Source organism: Bubalus bubalis, chromosome 2, assembly GCF_019923935.1.
Source record: "Bubalus bubalis isolate 160015118507 breed Murrah chromosome 2, NDDB_SH_1, whole genome shotgun sequence".
NCBI lineage: Eukaryota > Metazoa > Chordata > Mammalia > Artiodactyla > Bovidae > Bubalus > Bubalus bubalis.
This window is the reverse complement of record NC_059158.1, coordinates 119,960,171-119,977,291: the sequence shown is the minus strand read 5'-3', so window position 1 is coordinate 119,977,291 and position 17,121 is coordinate 119,960,171. Positions and strand designations below refer to the sequence as shown.

Genomic DNA, 17,121 nt, shown 5'->3' with positions numbered 1-17,121 from the left:
TATAGATGTAGATATAGTTATATACATATAATAGACCATAAAAAACAGAATGAACTTTAGACCAAAGGGAAGAAAAACCTGGAAACTCAATCAAATAGTTACACAGCTAAAGGAAATAAGTCGCTTAAAGATTGTTGATTGAAATTAAAATTCCTGGCCCTCTAGAACACCTCACTTGAATCATAACACTTTTCACAATAAATTCTAACTCAGCCTAGAATCTTAGAAGGGAACAGAGCTTTAGCCTCATTGATGGTAAAAACATGAAGTGTGGCAATGCCATTTCTAGCATTTGGTGAAACTGACATCTTAATAGATTCAACTGAAAACAAAACCAAAACTAAACAAAAAATAAATACATAAAAAGTGGTAATTAAAAAAAATAAAGAACTAAAACAACTAAAAGTAATTTTGAATACAACATTGAGCTGGCACAAAGGTTATGAATTCACAAAGGCCAGATATTACTGAAAACTGTAAACTTGAGAGGTAAACAAGCATAAAGCCATTTTTGCTTGCTTGTTTCTTTATTTGTTTTGCAAATGCAAGTGATTTAGGCCTTCTGCTATGATGACTCAATGCATGATGTAGACAAAATGCATAGATTCCAAACTAAAGGGAGGCTGTACAAAGCTCTACCCCTAAAGATGACAAGAGAAAACTATGCTGCATAAAAGGATTGGTGAAATAATTTTGTTTTTATTCTTGTCATGAACTTGTACTGAATCAATGAAAAAAACTAATCTTGACTAAAAATTTGAGCCATAGGTCAACATTAGTGTTTGCTGACCCAATGTATCATGTAAGTATAATTAAAACAAAACAAAGCAAACACAAAAATACAAATGCAATATAAGCCTTAAAGAATCCCAAGTATAAAATCCCAGTTTTGATGGAATTAATGGAAGACAATTAAACATATTCAAAGAACCCATCAAATCCCAAACATGATGAATAAAAAGATATTCATAACTATACACATACTGTAAAAATTATAAAACTCCAAAAAAAACATATCTTAAAAAAAAAAAGTGAAACTGGCAATATTTCTTAGATGCCAATTCTTCCTAAGTGATCCACAGATTCAGTAGAATTCCCAAGAAAATCCCCATGGTCTATTTTTGATGGTCCATTGTTTAAGACTCAGTGCTTCCAATGCAGGGAGCATGAGGTCAATCCCTGGTCCTCAAATTAAGATCCCACATGCTCTGTGATGTAGTCAAAAAAAAAAAAAGATTACAAAAGGTGATTCTAAAATTTATAAAGAAACTCAATGTCTAGATGAGATAAAAGAACCCTGAAAAAGAACAAGACAGAAGAACTTCTACTATCTCATTTCTAGACACAATATTATTATAAACAGTGATTTTTAGTATGTCAATTATATCTCAATTTAAAAGATGAAAAAAAGGGAAGAACAGGTTTGTAATTATAATATGCTCCCTCTGATTTAGTAGGGTTTCCCCAGTGGCTCAGAGGTAAAGAATCTGCCTGCCAAGCAACAGATGTGGGTTTGATCCCTGAGTCAGGAAGATCCCCTAGAGAAGGAAATGGCAACCCACTCCAGTATTTCTTGTCTGGGAAATCCCTTTAACAAAGGAGCCTAGCAGGCTACAGTCCATGGGGTCACAAAGAGTTGGACATGACTTAGCCCGGCTCAGCAACATCAAGAAATATCAAATCACTATGTTGTGAAAACAGACACTAAACAGGAACTAACGCAGTATTGTAGAGGTAGGTAGGGGAATTGGATGAAGGCAGTCAAAAGGTACAAACTTCTAGTTATAGGATAAATAAGTACCAGGTATATATAATATACCATATGATAAATGTAGTTGATACTGCTGTATGTTACATATGGTCCTTTGTGGATCACTGTCTTGTCATGGTGAAGGTGTTTGCGTATCTCAATGAAGCTATGAGCCATGCTGTGTAGGGCTACCCAAGATAGACAGGTCATAGTGGAGAGTTCTGACAAAATGTGATCCATTGGAGGAGGGAATGGAACACTACCCCAGTACACTAGCTGTGAGAACCCCATGAACTGTATAAAAAGACAAAAAGATACGACACCAAAAGAAGAGCCCCACCCCAGGTTGGAAGGTGTCCAATATGCTACAGGGGAGGAGGGAGGAGGTCTTCTAATAGCTCCAGAATAAATGAAGTGATGGCCAAAGCAGAAATACTTGTGGACTTTTCTGGTGATGAAAGTAAAATCTGATGCTGTCAAAAACAGTACTGCATTAGAACCTAGAAAGTTAGGTTCATGAATCAAGGTATATTGGATGCGGTCAAGCTGAAGATGGCAAGAAAAAACATCAACATCTTAGGAATCAGTGAGCTAAAATAGACAAAAATGGGTTAATTTAATTCAGATGACCTCATGCGAAGAGTTGATTCATTGGAAAAGACCCTGATGCTGGGAGGGATTGGGGGCAGGAGGAGAAGGGGACAACAGAGGATGAGATGGCTGGATGGCATCACTGACTCGATGGACGTGAGTCTCAGTGAACTCCGGGAGTTGGTGATGGACAGGGAGGCCTGGCGTGCTGCGGTTCATGGGGTCGCAAAGAGTCGGACACGACTGAGTGACTGATCTGATCTGATCTGATTGTATCTACTACTGTGGGCAAGAATCCTGTAGAAGAAATGCTGTAGCCCTCATAATCAACAAAAGAGTCGGAGATGCAGTACTGGGTTGCAACCTAAAAATGGCAGAATGATCTCAGTTCTTTTCCAAGACAAACCATTCAACTACACTGTAATCCATGTCTATACTCCAACTACTGATGCCAAAGAAGCTGAAGTTGATCAGTTCTATGAAGACCTAGAAGACCTCCTAGAACTAACACCAAAAAGACATCCTTTTCATCATAGAGGATTGAAATGCCAAAGTAGGAAGTCAAAAGATAATTATAGTAAAACATAATTTGGGCCTTGGAGTATAAAATGAAGCAGGGCAAAGGCCAATATAATTCTGCCAAGAGAATGCACCAGTTAATAGCAAACATCGTTTTTCAACAACACAAGAGATTATTTTAGACATGGACATCACCAGATGGTCAATACTGAAATCAGATTGATAACATTCTTTGTAGCCAAAGATGGAGAAGCTGAATACAGTCAGCAAAACAAGACCTGGAGCTGACTCAGATCATCAGCTCCTCATAGCAAAACTCAGGCTAAAACTAAAGAAAATGGGGAAAACCACTAGGCCAGCCAGGTACAACTTAAATCAAATCCCCTATGTATATACTATGGAGGTGATTGATAGATTCAAGGGATGAGATCAAGGAAACAGTATTCCTGAAGAACTATGGACATAGGTCTACAATATTGTATAGGAAGCAGCAAAGAAAACATCCTGAAGAGAAAGAAATGCAAGAAGTCAAAGTGCTTGTCTAAGGAGGCTTTACAAATAGCTGAGGAAAGAGAAGAAGAAAAGCAAGGGAGAAAGGGAAAGGTACTCCCAACTAAATGCAGAGTTCCACAGAAAAGCATGGAGAGACAAGAAGGCCTTCCTCAATGAACAATGCAATGAAAACAACAAACAGAAAGCGTAAGACTAGAGATCGCTTCAAGAAAATTGGAAATATCAAAGGAACATTTCATCCAAAGATGGGCACAATAAATTAGGACAGAAATGGCAAAGATCTAATAAAATCAGATCAGATCAAGAAGAGATGGAAAGGATACACAGAATATCTGTACAAAAAAGATTTTAATGACCCAGATAACCACTATGGTGTAGTCTCTCACTCAGAGTCAGACATTCTGAATAGTGAAGTTAAGTGGGCCTTAGGAAGCACTGCTGCTAATAAAGCTAGTGGAGGGGATGGAACTCCAGCAGAGCTATTTAAAATCCTAAAAGATGATGCTATTAAAATGTTGCATTCAATATGTCAGCAAATTTGGAAAATCCAGCAGCGGCCATAACTCTGGAAAAAGTCAATTTTCATTTCAGTTCCCAAGAAGGGCAGTACTAAAGAATATTCAAACCAGCAAACAACTGCACTCATTTCCCACGCTAGTAAGGTTATGCTCATAATCCTTCAAGCTAAGCTTCAGCATTACGTGAACCAAGAACTTCCAGAAGTTCAAGCTGGTTTTAGAAAAGGCAGAAGAACAAGAGATCAAATTGCCAATGTTTGCTGGATCATAGACAAAGCTAGGGAATTCCAGAAAAATATCTACCTCTGTTTCATTGACTACGCTAAAACCTTTGACTATGTGGATCATAACAAATAGTGGAAAACACTTAAAGAGATGGAAATACGGGAACATCTTACCTGCCTCACAAGAAACCTGTATGCAGATGCAGTTCCGTTCAGTTCAGTTCAGTTGTTCAGTCGTGTTCAACTCTTTGGGACTCCATCGACTGCAGCATGCCAGGCCTCCCTGTGCATCACCAACTCCCGAGTTTACCCAAACTCATGTCCATTGAGTCAGTGATGCCATCCAAACATCTCATCCTCTGTTGTCCCCTTCTCCTCTTGCCCTCAATCTTTCTCAGCATTAGGGTTTTTTCAAATGAGTCAGCCCTTTGCATCATGTGGCCAAAGTATTGGAGTTTCAGCTTCAACATCAGTACTTCCAATGAATAGTCAGGACTGATCTCCTTTAGGAGGGACTGGTTGGATCTCCTTGCAGTCTGAGGGCCGCTCAAGAGTCTTGTCCAACATCACAGTTGAAAAGCATCAATTCTTCGGTGTTCAGCTTTCTTTATAATCCAACTGTCACATCCATACATGACCACTGGAAAAACCATAGCCTTGACTAGATGGACCTTTGTTGGCAAAGTAATGTCTCTGCTTTTTAATATGCTATCTAGGTTGGTCATAACTTTTCTTCCAAGTAGCAAGCATCTTTTAATTTCATGGCTGCAGTCACCATGTGGAGTGATTTTGGAGCCTCCAAAAATAAAGTCAGCCACTGTTTCCACTGTTTTCCCATCTATTTCCAATGAAGTGATGGGACCAGATACCATGATCTTCGTTTTCTGAATGTTGAGCTTTAAGCCAACTTTTTCACTCTCTTGTCTCACTTTCATCAAGAGGTTCTTTAGTTCTTCCTCATCTTCTTCCATAAGGGTGGTGTCATCTGCATATTTGAGGTTATTGATATTTCTTCCAGCAATCTTGATTCCAGGTTTTGCTTCATCCAGCCCAGCATTTCTCATGATATACTCTGCATATAAATTGAATAAGCAGGGTGACAATACACAGCATTGACTGTATATTGACTCCTTTTCCTCTTTGGAACTAGTCTGTTGTTCCATGTACAGTTATAACTGTTGCTACCTGACCTGCATACAGATTTCTTAAGAGGCAGGTCAGGTGGTCTGGTATTCCCAGCTCTATCAGAATTTTTTCCACAGTTTATTGTGATCCACACAGTTAATGGAGAAGGAAATGGCACCCCACTCCAACACTCTTGCTTGGAAAATCCCATGGACAGAGGAACCTGGTAGGCTACAGTCCATGGGGTCGCGAAGAGTCGGACACGACTGAGCAACTTCCCTTTCCCTTTCCCTTACACAGTCAATGGATTTGGCATAGTCAATAAAGCACAAATAGATGTTTTTCTGGAACTCTCTTGCTTTTTTGATGACCCAGCAGATGTTGGCAATTTGATCTCTGGTTCCTCTGACTTTTCTAAAACCAGCTTGGACATCTGGAAGTTCATGTTTCATGTATTGCTGAAGCCTGGCTTGGAGAATTTTGAGCGTTATTTTACTAGCATGAGTACAATTGTGTAATAGTTTGAGCATTCTTTGGCATTGCCTTTCTTTGGGATTGGAATGAAAACTGACCTTTTTCCAGTCCTGTGGCCACTGCCGAGTTTTCTGTATTATAAAGCAGAGATACTACTTTGCTGACAAAGGTCCATATAGTCAAAGTTATAGTTTTTCCAGTAGTCATGTATGGATGTGAGAGTTGAACCATAAAGAAGGCTGAACACTGAAGAATTTATGCTTTTTAACTGTGGTGTTGGAGAAGAAAGACTTTTGAGAGTCCTTTGGACTGCAAACCAATTCAGTCCAAAATCAAACCAGTCAGTCCGAAAGGAAATCAGTTATGAATATTCATTGGAAGAACTGATGCCGAAACTGAAGCTCCAATAATTTGCCCACCTCATGAGAAGATTTGACTAATTGGAAAAGACCCTGATGTTGGGAAAGATTGAAGGCTGGAGAAGAAGGGGATGACAGAAGATGAGATGTTTGGATGGCATCACTGACTCCATGGACATTAGTTTGAGCAAGTTCCGTAAGATGGTGAAGGACAGGGAAGCTTAGCATGCTGCAGTCTGTGGGGTTGCAAAGAGTTAGACATGACAGAAACTGAACAACAGAACAACAAGAGAGTAAATCCTAAGAGTGCCCATTTCAACGAAAAAAATTTTTTTTCCTATTTAGTTTTGTGTCTATATGGGATAATTGTGCTTGTATAATCATTCATGTCTGCCTCTTTGCAACCCTATGGCCTGTAGTCCACCAGGCTCCTCTGTCCATGGGATTCTCCAGGCAAGAATACTGGAGTGGGTTGTCATGCCCTCCTCCAGGGGATCTTCCGGACCCAGGGATCGAACCCACGTCTCTTTTTTCTCCTGCGTTGGCAGGTGGGTTCTTTATAACTAGTCCCACCTATACTTTAATAGAAAATTATTTTAAAAGGAAGTAAATATCATCCAAGAACACAGCAACATAATTAGAAATCCTGGTCATCTTTTAGTCTCTAAGCCCTGTAGTCTTTGCCAAGTCTGTGGTGCTTGTTCCTTATTTGGATAACAGGCTCCTTCAACAGATTTACGTGACTGATTATTTCTTGTTATTTAAGTATCCACTTACATATCACTTAAATTGGAGGGGCCTTACTTGACCACTCAATCTAATAATATTGGTCCCTTCATCCATCAGTTTTTCTTGTTTTGTTTTCCTTAAAAGACACAATACCAGATGAAACTATGCTTTTAATTTACTTGTTTACTTTCCCTTTCTCCTCTCTAGAAGATAATCTTCATGAAAACAGATTCCTTTTTTTTTGTCCTACTGTTGCTCTATTCCTAATACCAGGTTCCAATTAGAGATACACAGTACATAGTTGCTGAATTAATAAATAACTGAATTTATATACTATTAATTACAATGTTTCATTTTAAAGGATAACAGAAATTATACTAATACAAAGAGAGTAATTATACAAGTACACATAGAAACAGGTAATGTACACACACATATTTCTACTGTTTACCTTTCCAAAAACGCTTAATCTTTTGGAGTCAATGTATGGCTGTTTCAGTAAAAATCTGAAATGAAAAAAAATTATAGTTGTATCTTCTTAAGTTAAATGAACCATGGAAATTCATTCTTAGCCATAAGGGAAAAAAAACAAAACCAAAACAGAAGTCAAACAAGAACTGCTTTAGTGGTTAGAACTCTGTTCATATGGAAGGGTACTGTATACCAAAGTCTTGCTTCTCAGAGTAGTGGAGCAGTTTGGGTGTCACCCCTGTTAGCTTGTTACAAATGCAGAATCTCGGGTCCACTACAGGCCTACTGAATTAGCATCTACGTTTTAACAATATCCTAGGTAATACCTCAGTTCACCTTTTCTCGCTCATGTGGGAAACGTATTTATGAAAGCTCAAGAACTGTAATTAACTGGGAAAATGATAGACATTGTGATTATTATAAATAAATAATATTGTAGTTTAATGAAGCTCTCTCCCATTTCACAAATCCAAAGTGAATTCTAATTCTAGAGGGGGACGTATGATAATTCTTTCATTATGTCAATGAGTGTGAAAGATACTTGAAAAAATAGTTTATATCAGGGGTCCCTTTCCCCAGACCACAGACTGGTACTGGTCCATAACCTCTTAGGAAGTGGGTCACACAGCAGGAGGTGAGACAGGTGAGTCAGTGGAGTTTTATCTATATTTACAGTCATCCTCTCATCACTCTCATTACTGCCTGAGCTCCACCTTCTGTCAGACCAGTGGTGGCATTAGATTCTCTCTGATCCATGGTAAAATTGTCTTTCATGAAACCAGTCCCTGAGATCAAAAAGGTTGGGGACTACTGGTCTATATAATTAACCTAGAAAGTTGTCTAATCATTAAAACACAAACCTCTTAGCATTAATAGTATTATATATCACATACCTAGCATTCACATAGGACAAACAATAAGAAGATGTACACCTACTTACTTCACAGCTGCTATTTGGTCCTTTACTTCCACTGAGCCTAATCTTTGATGAATCTCTTGCAAAATTTTCAGGCCCTGAAATCCACTTCCTCTGCCATCAAACCGTGCAATGATGATGTTATCCGTGTCGACAAGCACTGAATCCCAGTCAATATGGAACTTATCTGTTACCAGCTGGCTTCCTGGTTCTTCATCCCTGAAAATACCGATACATTGACTCAAAACAAGAGCAATTAATAATGCAGTAGAAATCTGTTTTCTTACTTATTAGTTAAAAATTATGGAAAAGACCCATTTTGATTATTAAAATTTCAGTTAATTCTTGATATTAAGCCTGAAAATATGCCATTTCCCTTTGTAAACTTTTGAATGGAAAACTCTTGAATGAAATGAAAATATAAAACAGAACTTAAAACTATTCATGAGAAACTATTTTAATTCATTTTGAAAAGAGAACAAAGAAAAATACACACACCTTTCATAGACATTTCTAAAGGATGATCATGAAGTTGACATACAGGCCCTACTTAATTGGATTTCTTACAGTGTTTTCAAAATGTCTTACAGAGGGTATACAAGGGGTTAGAGATCTGATAGAAAGAAGGATCAGTCGTGGAGGCTTAAAAATAATTTAACAAGAGATGGGCAATCCTAAAGCATATCAGATTTAAAAAGAAACACTGCATTAATATTTTCTGAATTTGTTTCTTGTGACAGAATTCTCACTGAGAAGAATTTAAGCAAAGAGTGAGAAAAAGATATTTCTCATCTCTAAAGCTGACAGCAAGAAAAGGAAGCAGAGACACATATGTTTGAAAAATTCGAAAGCTAGACGTAAAGAAGGACACACCGATTATAAAGCATGAACATTCTCTCCAGAGGGAAAAGGTGATACAATTTTAAAATGTCACATTACAGTGGTATTTATAACTTATTCTCTTTGGAATACAGAAAGGTTAAAAAAAAAAAAAAGCAGACTCTCATAAAAATCACACAGATTATCTAGGTCCAATGGCTTCTCCAGTGGTCCAGTGGCTCAGAAATAAAGAAACTGCCTGCAATGCAGGAGGTGCAGATTCATAGGCTACATACCAGAAAATTTCACCCTACACACTCCCTTGTAAAGACACCAAACTTGCCTTCAAGTCTATGCAAATATATTGCTTAGAAGCACTAAAATACACCAATGCACAAACTAATTCTCATTAACAAGCTCTGAGGTTATCAGGTTTGCTAAAGAAAAAACTTCTGAGCAGCAAGTGGAACTGAGTAGATGCAGAGGTTGAGTGGGACCTAAAGAGGAAACAGGGAATAGGGCAAAATGTCAGACAACTAAAATGTACTGAATGCTATTATGGGATGAACTGTGTCTCAAAAACTGTATGTTGAATCTGTAATGTGTACCACCTCAGAATCTGAATGTATTTGGAGATAGTGCTTTTCCAGTAGTGATTAAATTGAAATGAGGCTATTAGGCTGAACCCTAATCTAATCTGACCTGTGTCCTTGCAGCAGGAAATTAGGACACACAGAGATCCTAGTGGCAGGCATGCACAAGGGAAAGAACAAAGAGGATCCGAGAAGGCAGCCATCTGCAAGCCAAGGAGTGGTCTCAGAAGAAACAGAACCTGCTGAACCCTAGCTTTTGGAGGTCTAGCCTCTAGAATTATGACAAAATAAATTTCTGTTGTTTAAGATACCCAGTCTGGTATTTTATATGTCAGCCCTAGTAAATTAATGCAAAGACCTTTGCGACCTAACCACTTAGGATCCTTTAACTAACTTACTATAAACTACCAAGAGTTACTTAACCTTTCTGGGGAGGTAGCTGTCTGTTGAATGACGACTTACTGCATGTGTTCTAATTCCTACATTTTAAATAACAAGCGCTATGGATGGGTTTTAATTATGACCTACTCCATTCCTTTGTAAATCACACATTTCAGAGTGATTACATGATCTAAACCTAGATCTGTTTTGTCCTTCTGCAATGTTTACAATCTTGATCTCTTTTATAAAATTTAATTAAAAAAATTTTAATTCATTTTATTTTTTGCACAGTTAGCTCTTGGTCAGATTATTAGGAATTATGACTAAACATCTCCACATTCTTTTCCCTAGAAATTCAATTGCCTAATTCAGAATGAAGTCTAAAATTGGTATTTTTTCCCCACATTTCCAGATGATACTGATATAACTTGCCTACCAGTTGAGAAATGGCATGAATCATCATGTGTAGTACATTTTCTGGTGCATGGAGAATATAGAAAATGCTTGCTGAACTAGATACTTTCAGGGAAAGTAGACTCGTGTAAAGTTTAAAATGAAAGGACCTTGAAAAGCTTAATAAATCCTGCATTTTGAAGCTTGGAGATTTATTGAGAATTTTAGAAAGCAAAATATGAGTCACAGAGAACAAGATACAAGGATTAACTTTAACATTTAAGCTTAGTAAGTACATGACAGTTTAAGTCCCAACTTCACTCTGAACATAGATAGGGAAGATACTAAAACACTAAGACTTAGTTTCCTTATCTTAAATAATGGTAAAATCTGCTGTGCTTTCCTCAAGGAATTTTTAAGCATTAAGTGGCATAATGCACTTGAAAAATACTTTTTGAAATATAGCAAGCAATACAAAATTACTATGTGATTTATTGAACATTTTTCAAACTTATGATTAACAAATGATTGAAGATTTTTCAAGGCAAAAACTCAATTCCTTACTCATGCTTGCAATATCAAGAAAATACAGTTTCCTCCTCTGTTCTGTTTTCTAAGTTGCCATTTTAAACTTCAACCTTGCTTCACCTGCTTTTAATGTTTGAACACAAAATGTTATCAGTCCATTATCAGTCAACAATTTTAACACATTGCTCTAACTGGGTGTGTTGTTCTTTCTTTTTTGGTGCAGAATACAGGTATATCTATTTCAAGATTAATTATAAAAGGACATGGATTATGATGGTAAGCGCTGTCAGTATAAGGAACAAGTCAGAGGCTTGCAGGAGCAAAGGGAAAATTTTTCACAAAGTGTTGACCAGAAAATACTAGATTTTTTTTTTAATACAAATTAAGGCAAGAAAATATTACTTATTTGAGGAGGCAGCAATAGCAAGATATGTGGTGGTGGGGATGACCATAGGAATGTACCATAGACCAAATCACCCATTATATAATAAACGGGTACTACAACTTGCAACTGTGTTGGCCACACAGAATTGCTAAGTTGCATTTGCTTCCTCTTTGCTTTTTTTCTGTATGCCGCATCTTTTTCCTCACATGTTTGTTTTATTTTCTGTCTCAGAAATCCCCGGGGACTCATATAAAGAACAGCGCTTCAAGGTTGAGAATACAGACACACATTTTTGTTGAAAGTTTAATGAAAAGAAAAATTCAATCTGTTTTAACTAGTGAAAAGTCCATAGCAATACTAAATGTGTCCACTTCCTAACACAGGAAGCAAAATCAAATTAAGATTAAAGTTTTCTTACAAGTTAAGGTCTTCAAAGGCAGACTTTGGCATCTGTTTTAATATTAATACATTGAACAATCAATCAGTGGTGTCTGTTTAGATGAAAAATACACAATATGAGTAAATAATAAAAAAGCTAAGCAAAACACATAAAATTCAATAGACCTTTAAAATGGCAAAACAAACCACTTCCTTATAACATAACAAAACATCATCTATAACAAAAACTGAATTGAAGTGAAGAGATTTGTTCAGAGCACACGTTTGTCAGGTTCACATGATGTTATTTGAATTCATGAAAAGAGGTGAATTTATATTCAGAAGAGAGAGATTTTTGTCCTGACTTTGTTACCAGTTAACCCTGGCAATTATATATTCTTTTTATTTATTTTTTTTCATTATAGAATAGAAGGAAAGAAACTGAAGTCACTCAGTCATGTCCAACTCTTTACGACCCCATGGACTGTAGCCTGCCAGGCTCCTGCATCCGTGGGATTTTCCAGGAAAGAATACTGGAGTGGGTTGCCATTTCCTTCTCCAGGAGCTCTTCCCGACCCAGGGATCGAACCTGAGTCTCCCACACTGGAAGCAGACTCTTTACCATCTGAGCCACCAGGCTTGTAAATAGTTAATATCATGTAGAGTACATTTTTAAAAAGCCATTTTCTTACCACTAAATCTTTGGCTAGAATAAATAAAAGGCAAATATTTACCAGTGAGAGTACTTTCCACAAGAGATCTATTGAATGGCAGAATTTTTTTTTTTCCTACACCACAGAATTTCAAAACTGCTACATGGACATCAGGGTATCTGTATCTATTGGGTCGTGGAAGAAAGGAACACAGGGAAAATTGCTTGTAGTCTTCTTAGTTCTTTTCTCTTTCTAGGCATAGAATAGATCCACTTGAGCTGCATAAGTGCTAGATTAGAGTGGGTTCACTGTGAGCTGGGTTGCATTTTTATTTTAGATATAGTAAAATAAAAAAGAGTGTGAAAAGAAGGATAAAGAACAGAATGGAACACATGATAAGAGGAAGGAAAATGATGCTGTGATGTGTCACAATAAATTCTTAGGGAGGATGAATTTTCAAGACTTTTGATTTTGTTCTTTGGGAGAGAACTCATTGTACAATACAACATGAGTTTAACATAGGAGTAAACTAGAGTGAAACTAGTTTGTCTTGTCTTAATCTGAAATTTATGTTATAGAAATTTATAGTCTGCGATGATACAGTTGCAATGTAAGTATATCTAAAAGCTAATGAAATTTGTCCTTTTTCAAGCAATATATACATGAAAATACACCCATTGGTCAAAGGCTTCTTGGTCAGTTACTTCTATTTCTCACTTTGTCATCCACAGATTTCCTCGGATGGAAGGACTATCCAATACGCAGTTTGGCAGAACGAGTTTTCTCCAATAGTCATTATATCATTTAAGAAAAAAGAATATTTTTCTGTCAGAGAACTGTTTCTTGTCCACATTCCTATCTTCTTCCAATAGGAAAATAATAATATAACCTTCATATTTCTGATCACTTGTTTCTTTACAAATAATTTTTCATTGAATTACATGTCCTGGAGTTACAACTAGGGGAGCGTTTGATATTCAGTTCAGTTCAGTTCAGTAACTCAGTTGTGTATGACTCTTTGCGACCCCATGGACTGCAGTGGGCCAGGCCTCCCTGTCCATCACCAACTGCCAGAGTTTAACCAAACTCATATCCAATGAGTTGGTGATGCCATCCAAATATCTCATCCTCTGTCGTCCCAGTCTCCTCCCACCTTCAATCTTATCCAACATCAGGCTCTTTTCAAATGAGTCAGCTCTTCGCATCAGGTGGCCAAAGTATTGGAGTTTCAGTTTCAGCATCAGTCCTTCCAATGAATAGTCAGGACTGATTTCCTTTAGGATGGACTGGCTGGATCTCCTTACAGTCCAAGGGACTCTCAAGAGTCTTTTACAACACCACAGTTCAAAAGTTCCAATTCTTCAGCACTCAGCTTTCCTTAGAGTCCAACACTCACAACCATACATGACTACTGGAAAAACCATATCCTTGACTAGACAGACCTTTGTTGGCAAAGTAATGTCTCTACTTCTTAATATGCTGTCTAAGTTGGTCATAGCTTTTCTTCCAAGGAGTAAGCATCTTTTAATATCATGGCTGCAATCATGATCAGCAGTGATTTTGAAGCCCAAGAAAATAAAGTATGCCACTGTTTCCACTGTTTCTCTATCAATTTGCCTTGAAGTGATGGGACCAGATGCCATGATCTTACTTTTCTGAATGCTGAGCTTTAAGCCAACTTTTTCACTCTCCTCTCTCACTTTCATCAAGGGACTCTTTAGTTCTTCTTCATTTTCTGCCATAAAGGTGGTGTCATCTGCATATCTGAGGTTATTGATATTTCTCCTGGCAATCTTGATTCCAGCTTGTGCTTCATCCAGCCCAGCGTTTCTCATGATGTACTCTGCATGTAGTTAAATAAGCAGGGTGACAATATACAGCCTTGACATACTCCTTTCCTATTTGGAACCAGTCTGCTGCTCCATGGCCAGTCCTAAATGTTCCTTCTTGACCTGCATACAGATTTCACAAGAGACAGGTCAGGTGGTCTGGTATTCCCATCTCCTTCAAATTTCCCAGAGTTTATTGTAATCCACACAGTGAAAGGCTTTGGCATAGTCAATAAAGCAGAAATAGATGTTTTTCTGGAACTCTCTTGCTTTTCCATGTCCAGCAGATGTTGGCAATTTGATTTCTGGTTCCCCGGCCTTTTCTAAAGCCAGCTTGAACATCTGGAATTTCACAGTTCATGTATTGTTGAAGCCTGGCTTGGAGAATTTTGAGCATCACTCTACTAGCGTGTGAGATGAGTGCAATTGTGCCATAGTTTGAGCATTCTTTGGCATTGCCTTTCTTTGGGATTGGAATGAAAACTGACCTTTTTCCAGTCCTGTGGCCACTGCTGAGTTTTCCAAATGTGAGGGCATATTGAGTGCAGCACTTTCACAGCATCATCTTTTAAGGATTTGAAATAGCTCAACTGGAATTCCATCACCTCCACTAGGTTTGTTCATAGTGATTATTCCTAAGGCCCACTTTACTTCACTTTCCAGGACGTCTGGCTCTAGGTGAGTGATCACACCATCATGATAATCTGGGCCATGAAGATCTTTTTTGTACAGTTCCTCTGTATATTCTTGCGACTTCTTAGTATCTTCTACTCCTGTTAGGTTCATACCATTTCTCTCCTTTATTGAGCCCATCTTTGCATGAAATATTCCCTTAGTATCTCATTTTCTTGTAGAGATTGCTAGTCTTTCCCATTCTATTGTGTTCCTCTATTTCTTTGCACTGATCACTGGGGAAGGCTTTCTTATCTTTCCTTGCTATTCTTTGGAAATCTGCATTCAAATGGGTATATCATTCCTTTTGTCCTTTGCTTTTCACTTCTCTTCTTTTCACAGATATTTGTAAGGCCTCCTCAGAGAGCCATTTTGCTTTTTTGCATTTCTTTTCCTTGGGGGATGGTCTTGATCCCTGTCTCCTGTACAATTTCACGAATCTCTGTCCATATTTCATCGGCACTCTATCAGATCTAATCCCTTAAATCTCTCTCTCACTTCCACTGTATAATCGTTAGGAATTTGATTTAGGTCATACCTGAATTGTCTAGTGGTTTTGCCTACTTTCTTCAATTTAAGTCTGAATTTGGCATTAAGGACTTCATGATCTGAGCCACAGTCAGCTCCCAGTTTTGTTTTTGCTGACCGTATAGAACTTTTCCATCTTTGGCTGCAAAGAATATAATCAATCTGATTTCGGTATTGACCATCTGGTGATGTCCATGTGTCGAGTCTTCTCTTGTGTTGTTGGAAGATGGTGTTTGTATGACCAGTGTGTTCTCTTGGCAAAACTCTATTGGCCTTTGCCCTGCTTCATTCTCTGCTCCGAGGCCAAATTTGCCTGTTACTCCAGCTGTTTGATATGGACAAGTTTATTTATGCTTCTAACCAGACTCCTTCTTACAGTTTCAAAGCCTGTGTTTCTGCTGGTGAGTATATTACTGGAAGAAATATCAATAAATTCAGATATGTTGATGACACCACCCTTATGGCAGAAGGTGAAGAGAAACTTAAGAGCCTCTTGATGAAAGTGAAAGAGGAGAGTGAAAAAGTTGGCTTAAAGCTCAACATTCAGAAAACTAATATCATGGCATCTGGTCCAATCACTTCCTAGCAAATAGATGGGGAACCAGTGGAGACAGTGGTACACTTTATTGTTTTGGGCCCCCAAATCACTGCAGATTGTGACTGCAGCCATGATATTAAAAGACACTTACTCCTTGGAAGAAAAGTTATGACCAACCTAGACAGCATATTAAAAAGCAGAGACATTACTTTGCCAACAAAGGTCCATCTAGTTAAAGCTTTGGTTTTTCCAGTAGTCATGTATGGATGTGAGAGTTGGAGTATAAAGAAAGCTGAGCACTGAAGAATTGATGCTTTTGAACTGTAGTGTTGGAGAAGACTCTTGTAAGTCCCCTGACCACAAGAAGATCCAACCAGTCCATCCTAAAATAAATCAGTCCTGAATATTCATTGGAAGGACTGATGTTGAAACTGAAACTCCAATGCTTTGGCCACCTGATGCGAAGAGCTGACTCATTTGAAAAGACCCTGATGGTGGGAAAGATTGAAGGCAGGAGAAGGGGACAACAGAGGATGAGGTTGCTGGATGGCATCACCAACTCAATCGACATGAGTTTGAGTAAACTCTGGGAGTTTGTGATGGTTAGGGAGGCCTGGCGTGCTGCAGAAATGGGGTTGCAACAATTCAGACATGACTGAGCAACTGAACTGACTGACTCTAGAATTTAATATTGACATTAAGACATATTATCTATAGATTGTGAAGAACAAGGTCTAATCTGTTCAAGAATAATATAAAAAGCAATGATCACCTTCTCCATTTCCATTATCAAGATTAAATGCTATTGACTTCTCCTAATTATTTCATGGGTATTACAATGTGAGTACATTTTACATCCACCTAAATGAGGAACAAGAACAAGAATGAAGAAAAGCAGTAACTTAAAATTTGACTCTCCTTACACAGCAAAGCAGTAATAACGACTTTTTGAGAGAAGTACTAGCTACCTCTCTTGTCCAAATACTTTCAGTAAATGTTCTATCTTTAAGTGAAATAGGTATGTATTTGGCATGAACAAGTGCATATTTAAATAATGTTATAGAAATTTTGAAATATATGTCTTTTTCTTGGGAAGTGAAACAAGCTTACTTCTAACAATCTCATCTGCTCAAAAGTCTATGAAGCCACATAATAAATAAAAAGAATAAAAGAATAAATCATAAATAGAAAGAAGTCCCATAAAGTGAATTCTTTGATCAGAATTTGGAATTATA

General features: G+C 37.7%; 1 protein-coding gene across 2 annotated transcripts in view; it reads right to left on the bottom strand.

Annotated features, from left to right (window-relative positions):
* The window catches only part of DPP10 (dipeptidyl peptidase like 10), a 793,501-nt gene that overhangs the window by 18,213 nt on the left and 758,167 nt on the right, over positions 1-17,121 (bottom strand). For both annotated transcript variants that reach the window (XM_025277255.3, XM_025277261.3), the window contains exons 20-21: positions 8,214-8,408; positions 7,254-7,308 (exon numbers count right to left, since the gene is read on the bottom strand). In XM_025277255.3, coding sequence (XP_025133040.2) covers positions 7,254-7,308; positions 8,214-8,408 — 250 coding nt within the window. The remainder of the gene's footprint in view (positions 1-7,253; positions 7,309-8,213; positions 8,409-17,121) is intronic.